At 34.9% G+C, this 8,585-nt stretch overlaps 1 protein-coding gene across 1 annotated transcript in view; it reads right to left on the reverse strand.

Moving 5' to 3' along the window:
* LOC108539850 (protein kinase C-binding protein NELL2-like) overlaps positions 1-8,585 on the reverse strand; it is a gene marked incomplete at its 3' end in the record, with an annotated part of 294,591 nt that overhangs the window by 118,252 nt on the left and 167,754 nt on the right. Inside the window, exon 11 of the mRNA XM_017888791.1 lies at positions 92-183. Within this exon, the coding sequence (XP_017744280.1) occupies positions 92-183 (92 nt within the window). The remainder of the gene's footprint in view (positions 1-91; positions 184-8,585) is intronic.

An 8,585-nucleotide genomic window follows, 5' to 3' on the forward strand; every position in this document is an offset into this window, starting at 1 on the left:
AAAATGTATTTCAAGGTTGAGCTAGTCAAGAAAATTTTATTGTGTTTATAAATAGAAACAATTTTGAAAGACCCATGAATAGTCTTCTTACCTTGCACTCATAGAGAACACATACTCCAGAAGAGGAATAGACTGTATTTCTTTCTCCTTCAAAGTAGGTTCGTCCTTGAAATTGGCATATCGCTTTGGAGGAAAAAATACAGATGTATTTATTTTATTGGGAAAAATAGCTTAGAAGGGATCAGATCATCTTGTAACAGCATTCCACATGTTTTACACCCTTTTTCAACATGTTTGAATAACCAGAAACCTCAATTCAATCTACTGCAAGGCACATGTAAACTTAGTGTCATGCAAATTAAGTTGAGAGAGTAAAATAAGATACAAAAAAGAAAAAGGGCAATGACATGTCTGAATTAGACTCTGAAAAAGTACTGCCAAGAAGCAGACTTAAAGTCAATTACTTGCCTGATAGATGATGTCCCACTTAGGGCATATTAAGTAGGCACTTAGGGTGGCAATAAATCTGGGGTAATATGAGACTCGGGGAACAATATGAGAAAAGTTTTTGTTTTATATACCATTACAGAATTTTAAAATAGAACATTATAATAGAAAGAAGCTATATTCATTTCAGCACATCCATGTAAGTTTTAGGTTTTATGGTTTAGTGTTATTTTATTTATAAGTATGTATGGGTTAGGGCACCCCATCTAGGACGTTGACAGGTCTTAATCTAAACCTGCCTTGCTTCCATCACAATTAAGTGAAATTTTAAAATGTAACCTTAGATTGCATGGAAAGATATGTTTTTAATCCATAAAAAACGCACAGAGTATCAAATAATCTTTTCTAAAACTTGCAAAATATTTACAATTCACACAAACATTTAGCCAACAGAAATCATTTCCTTGTTTTGAAGTAGTTCATACTACCTACATTGACTCATCACCTAAGGCAAAACAGATTTACCCTAAAGCTAATGATGCCTAATTTTCGGGGTCCTTCTCTGGCTTAGGCTCCTTGTAAGATGCTGAACTAAGTTCTCCTTTCATAATTTTATATTGTTTACCTTTGAAAGGACACCCAATATTGTAGATGCTTCAGATCCCCATAACATCTAGATCTACCCCAAGATAATTATTTCAAAGACCAGTGGAAGTGATCAACTGATAGACTCCGGCAATTTGTTTCCCATATTTACTAAATCCAATTTTTTATTTTAACTATACAAATTCTATAAAGTGAATGTGTACATTTTCTTTTAATTCCACTGTGTGAATTATGAGAAATTCTTTCACTCTTTGCAATTCATATATCCCTATTACCTTTAAAAGTATTGACTTCCCAATAATAAAGAATAAAGAAATTAGACATACTTTTTACTTTTTAATTTCATTATTTATTTTTTTCTTTTAGAGACAGGGTCTTGCTGTGTTGCTCAGGATGATCTCGAACTCCTATCCTTAAGTGGTCCCTCTGCCTAAGCCTCCCAAAGTGCTGGGATTTACAGGCATGAGCCACCATGCCTGGTCTGTTCTCCTAATAATATCAATATGTTGTTGTAGAAATATTAAGATCCAAAATATAACCCGACTCTCACTGTCCTTGAAAAACTATTTTAAAGTTGCACATTTAAATAATGGAAACATGCACGATTTTAAAAATGTCATCCTTCAATTCATCTCCTTACACAGTATTTATTAACAAATTTGACTACATAATGCATATCTTCTAGCCAATTGATTTTGAACGTTTTAGAGCTTGCTAGCAAAGAATGAAATTTACTTGCACTAATCATATGACTTAACGTCTGGCTAAAATATGCTCACTCGTGAATATTCAAAATGAAACTATAGATCTGTCAGTTGCATTCTATCTATTATATTATGAATTATAATGGTATGTGCATTTACTTAATATGATTGATCGCAAAATATATCTCTCTGACATCTAATTTTTAGGATTTTTTTTGTTTTCATGAAACTCAGTAACCTCAACATAATTAAACATGCAACATGCTAGGTCTTGGTATGTTGAGGTTACTGAGCTTCATGAAAACAAAAAAAAAATTCTAAAAATTAGAGGTCAGGGAGATATATATATATTAAGTACTATATTTTATAAGATAATGAGAATAAATAAAACCTTTCTTACATCTATTCAGTACCTGCCATTCAAAGGTTTCTAAGCCTATTGTATTATATGACTTGATAACTGTAGTCTATTCAAGTCCAAGCGTATGTGGAAGAAAAACGATGGTGCTCTAAATCTTTCTTACACAGAGGGGAAAGGAAACATTGCTAAAAAAACACAAGGGTAAATTCTCCTTATACAAAGTCTTTTGATAATTTAATATTCACGTAGAGCAGATGGGCCTTCTGCTCTAAACTCTTAATTCAAAAGACTCAAATAGGCAACTTGTGGGACAATAGGGCACCAAATGGAGCTTGGCAGGGAGGGAAAAAGCACATAAATGAATGAGGTCACAATTGCTTAATTCTCTTTCAAGCAATGAGCACAAGCAGGATGAAGTTGGCTTAGAGAGAACCCAAAGTGAGTGATTTTTATCTCACTTCTTTTTTGATCAGTTGCTGTAATTCTCCATAAGTCTAACATTGACATGGAATATTCAGTAATATTAGTAGGATATTTCTTTCCTAGACTCTTTAGAGGAGAAACGTGAAGAAATTCAAACAAAGATATAATGATTCCTAAAAGCACTGCAAGGAATCATAAAAATGCCATTAGAATGGCTCTAGGAGTTTTCTAAGAGAAGACTGAGAGAGTAAGTCATGTTAACCTATTCATACATTTAACAAATATGTACTGAGCTCCTACTACATGTTAGATACTCTCCTAGGTACTGGAATTCAAAGACAAATTTAATGTGCTTCGTGCCTCACTATTTAGTAGGGCAGACAGACTCATACACAACTAACTCTAAGAGAAGCCAAACTGAAATTCTATGATTAAATAATCCATAAGTTATATGGAAACTCAGGAACCCGAAAGCACTTCTAAGAAGGGACAGCTGGATTAAGATTAAGAAAACAAACAAGGGCTGCTGAAGGATCCATATTGTGGTAAAGGCAAGGGATCATCATTACCCTAGGGCTAAGGAACAAGGGAAGAAAATGGTTTTACTAGAGACCAGTGTAAGCCAGAATTATGGAGGAGAGGATGCCTTGTGAAAGCTATAATCATGAGAGCACAACTACTGCCAGAGACATAGCTTGGTGCAGGAAAGAAACATAGCCAACCTTCTCTCCTCCTCCTGCCTTCCAATTTCCTGCCAGTGTCTCCCATTGGTGAACGCTACTTGAAACTAGCTGGCAAGGAGACCAGAGTGATGAAGGCTGCAGAAGTCAGGCTCCTGGGGGACAGAGGACAAAAAATGGAAAAGGGAGTGTCGGGTGCCCAGGAACAGGAACAATAACAAGAACAAATGTCTGTTACATTAATTCACTATATGCCATTAAGAGGTCTAGTTTACCAAGATAGCTTGCTCAGAAGGGCATAAGAGAATGGAACACAAAAGTCTGAAAGAGAAAATAGATATTTTAAAAATGTAGTCCCTCCTTCAGATTATCAAAGTGAGGTTTATAGGCAGCCAGAGGGTAAAATGAGGGAACTGAGCTCTGGGAAAATCAAGTGTGTAAACAGAGGAGGGAAAGCAGATCGGGCCTATGCCCTAATTTTAACCAAGGCCAGCCCGTGTAGGTATCAGGTGCAAATTCTCAGAGATAACAATAATCACTGGCTACCACAATGACTACACGACCATCCCTGGAATTCTCTAACTGAAAAGTATCTGCCTTCTAACCTCTCCCCAATAGAGTATAAAGTAAGAAAATTCACTTCCTCAATAAAACAATAAAGGAATAATCATTTTTACTGTATTTTCTGCTCCTTTTAACCATGTTAATTGCATGCACACGTTTATAGCCAGAGGCTTCACTTCTTCCCTAGTTTTCTTGTGTGGCTTGTGTATATGTGAGTGAGTGTGACTACCACATTTAGTTCTTTGTGATGTAACTTTGGATTTCTACACCTCAAATCACTTACTAGCTTAAAGCAGAACTGTTTCAATTAGGCCATGTTTTCAAAAGTCTATGCTGAGTGATAGATTGAATATGTTATGTGTATATACTTTAAGATATAAAACTTCTAGGGAGATGTACTTAATTTATTCATACAGGCTTATCACTTTGTAGACTAGGAAGCTATACCATTTTGAAATCATACTAACCCATAGAACCAAAGCTACTCATTAGTTATTAATATTAAACAATGTGAAATACACATTTCCTCTGACTCTAGTAGGTGCTGCTGTTGGCATAACTCGAGGGAGTGCATTCCCACCAGGGTCTATGTGATTTACATCACACAGAGCTTTCCTGCACATAGTCTATTCAGTCATAAGTGGAGACATTAACAACAACTTGTAGAAATTCAATAGGACAATGTAACACTTGATGTGTATGTTCTACCAAGGCTATCTTAAACATTGCAAATTGGATAGTCACTAGCGTCATAATTATCAGAGAATCCAAGAAAGCAATTAATAAAAATTATTTTCCTTCATTTTCCTCCATTTTAACAACATAAAAACAATTAACAGCAAATAGGAGCCAACAGATGCTACAGACAAATTTAGAAGTCATCAGTTGTTAAAAAGTGAAAGGTAATTTATAACACAGATTGAAAACTGGATAAGTGAAAGAAGCCAGTAAAACGCTGAAAATTCTAAGTTACACATTGAAATCTTGATTTATTGGTCCTTAATGCAGAGATGGCAACTGCAGGTTTCTCTAATGAGATTTAAATGAACTTCAGCAAACCATTGTAGAAAGAATGATCTAAACCCATCTAAAAAATTTCAGAATATATAAGCAAAAGGGCATCATATTTTACTTCTAAACATTTCCTCACTACATCTTTAGCTTTTTTCCTCTTATTACTTGATTGAAAATACATGCATCTACTTTAAACTTCCCAATTGGTATCAATACCTTTAAAAACGATTCATTACAAAATTAAAAGTTATAAATACCAAAAAGAAAGTCAGTGTAATTAACTTAAGTGAGTCATGGGACATAGAGTTTCTTTAAAATTCTTTTTCAAAACACCAAATATCAGTGATCTTTGGATTGGTTGTCTGTTAAGGATAGACTTTTATATAGTAGTAGCTTTCCAATGGTATGCTTTGAAATTTTTATTCCCTTTGGGAGACTTCTCAAAAATGTATAATAGCAGTTACTTCATTCTGAGCCAATATTTTGTTAGCAATATACAAATCAAAGCTGTTGGATGAGAAAATAACTCATTAACTATAATTATGTATATCTGTATTTTATTATACTTTTTAAAAATAATGTACAATAAATGCATTCATGAGGCAGGCTAAGATTCTGCAAAGTCAAACAAAAAATTTAAAAGTGTTGTAATATTCTTAATAGGCTCCAATCAGCTATGCTGCATTTATCCAGCCCACAATCTTCTTTTGTAATCTGGACTCGCTTGGAATCAATTCTTAACAATATGGTCGTAATAAAAGTCTTGAGCACTAACTGATACAAATTAATCTCTCTTCTCTACAATGCTTAAATCTCTGTTATAGCACTGAACACATTTTTCTTCCTTTTCTCTAGTGAGTTGTACACTTTTTCATCTTTCTTATTTCAGGACAGAGACAGTGTCTTACTTGTCTTTGGATTTTATTCAGCACCCAGCATGGGCCCTGCATAATATACTCTCAAGGTTTGTTAAATTTTTTGGTAAATTCTCTTCCAGCTTCCTATTTGATAAAGAAATCTAAAAATAAGTGAACTGAACCTCTCTAAACCTCATTTTTCCCTTTACATTTGGTCTCACCTGTGAAGTTTGCATCTTATGATAAAGATTCTATAGCCTGTGTCTTACAGAAAGAGTCTGCCCTTTCTGTAAAATGACAGCTTACCTTCAACTGGAGCACATCTGAAACTTGTGAAATGGGAGCAGTAAGAAAGCAGCTGGTTACTGTCATAGCAGTAACTTACTAAAATGAATAATGCAAATTAGCATGCTCAAAGAAAGTCTCCTTGGACAATTTGATGACAAAACTTTCTTCTTTCCCAATATAAAACCAGTTTTTGTGAGTCAATGCTATTTAAAATGATTAGAAGTTCAGAGTGCTTAAATATTTCACAAATTCATGAATTAGACATGATTGTCTAATCTCATTAATTGTTTGGGAATTTAGTTATTTGCCAAACTAATATTAGAGTTTAAGAAATGAGATCTTGAGAGTAGTTGTGCAACTTCCCTTTTCTGTTTTATATACATCATGTCCTTGGGCTTCTAAAGGACCAAAGAGTGCTGCCCTTAGGGGGCCTTAATTTTAGGTCAGTAGCTTATTCTTCCAAAAAGAGAACAGGCCCTGAAATACTATAAATTTAGCAGTAGTGAGGGGTTAGGAGGCAAAGAAGGATAAAAGTACCTCCCAGAATAGAACAAGAGCAAAAATTCAAGCACCCTGTCCAGATCAGCCTTTAAGTTAGAGAATGTATACGCTGAGAAAACAAAAAATGAATGTTTAGAAGTTAATAGCAAAAAAGCACGCACTATTGCTGTAAGCAGAGATTCAGAATTTTTTACTCTAACTTTACCAATTTAAATGGCAATCTAAAAATATTCTGAAATTCTTTTAAATTAGCTGCTTTTCTGTCACTAGTCTTGTTCTTGATCCTGGCTCATGTACCATAGAACAGTCTATTAAAACGACAATATAATCAATTCATTTAGTCCTCTGACAATGTGAAAAATAAATTGAATGACTGCAGGTAAACATTTAGAGGAAAATACAGTATTTGTGTCAATACTTTAATACTATTAAAGTGACAGAACATGGACACACATGAAGAAACAGGTTTCATTACCACTAGACAAAGAAATATAATGTATAATATAATAAGGAAAAGTTTGCATATTGTCACTTTCAAAGTTAGAACTAGAATCCATATGACAGTCCTTCTGTGCATCTTTTCTTACCACCAACCCAGTGAATTTGATCAATATAGGAACATCTTGTCTTTGGCTTAACTTTGTGTAACTTTTTTTTTCAAAATGCCTGGCACCATTTAGATACATGTTGTTTTGATGTTATAGTGTTGAAGATATTGAACATCAAATGTTGTGTGAACTGCAAAGCATGATTCTTTTCATTATAAACCAAATATTAGTGCTCAACTAAGAGATTACAAGTAAAAAACATTGAAAAAGTGATTTTGCTCTTTTAGAACAGTTTCTGGTGTGCAGGTAAAACAAAGGAGGAAACTGTTGAGGGGTAGCTCTATTAGGAGGACAGTTTTCAATGCAGTTTCCTGAGAGCTATATTAATAACTCCATTATGCAAAGAATGTGGGCCAAGAGAAGAGAACAAGCACAAGGTTAAAGGGAGCAAGCTCTGTGTAGAGTAAGACAAGTGGAAAGGATGGCAGAAAGAGGAGGGAAGAGAGAGCAAAGGAAGCAACTGAGGATGGAAAAATTTGAAAGCATACTTGAGATGGAACAGGAGAAGGAAACGCAGTAAGCAACAAAATGATAAACAGGAGAACCAAAACAATTTCATAAAGACCTAGGGCAAGAATGGTAACACATGGTGAAAATAAGAAACTATTTTTTCTTTTTCTGAGACAGGGTCTCACTTTGTTGCCCAGGTTGGAATGCTGTGGCACGATGAACTGCAACCTCAACCTCCCAGGCTCAAGCGATCCACCTCAGCCTCCTGAGCAGTTGGGACTACAGGCATGCGCTAGCATGTCCCACTAATTTTTTAATTTTTTGTAGAGACAGGGTCTCATTATGTTGCCCAGGCTGGTCTTGAAGTCCTGACCTCAAGTCATCCTTCAACCTTTACCTCCCAAAGTGCTGGGATTACAGGTGTGAGCCACCACACCTGACCTAAGAAACATTTATTGACACTGAAGCACTGTAGTAGAAGGTCGTCTTCCCTGCCTTCAAGGAGCATTCAGCCTAATGTGGGAAATGATGGGCACATGCATAGGTAACTAAATATAACTCGGAGAAGAACACAGTCTTACAAGGGTGGAACTGGAAATGCTTCACACAGAGGAGTGTTTGAAAATGAGCACTGAGGGTGAAATGATTTAGTATGATTTCAATCAGGAAAAGAGTACTCATAATACATTCAAAAATAGAATAATAATCACATTAATATACTTTGTCCCAGGATCCCAATGAACATCCAGTCTCGAAACCTATATTACCTGGAAGTGATTTATTATAAGTTGGTTTTACCTTTACTCCCAAACTAGTAGGCTGATGGATCTCAACCACAGATGCGAATTAAAATCACCTGAAGAACATTTAAAACTCAATGCCCTATCTGCATGCCAGACCAATTAAAAAATTCTGAGGGTAGGACTTGGGTCTTTTAATATTTTAGAGCTGTCCAGGTAGACCTAAGTTGACAACTATTTTATTATTCAGAGAAAGGGGAAATGAAAGAGAAAAAATAAAATTAACATTTGAATAGAGACAGTCACAGATATATTCAGTAGAAGCCTTTTTTTTTTTTTTTT

Source organism: Rhinopithecus bieti, unplaced genomic scaffold, assembly GCF_001698545.2.
Source record: "Rhinopithecus bieti isolate Rb0 unplaced genomic scaffold, ASM169854v2 scaffold_17653, whole genome shotgun sequence".
Taxonomy (NCBI): domain Eukaryota; kingdom Metazoa; phylum Chordata; class Mammalia; order Primates; family Cercopithecidae; genus Rhinopithecus; species Rhinopithecus bieti.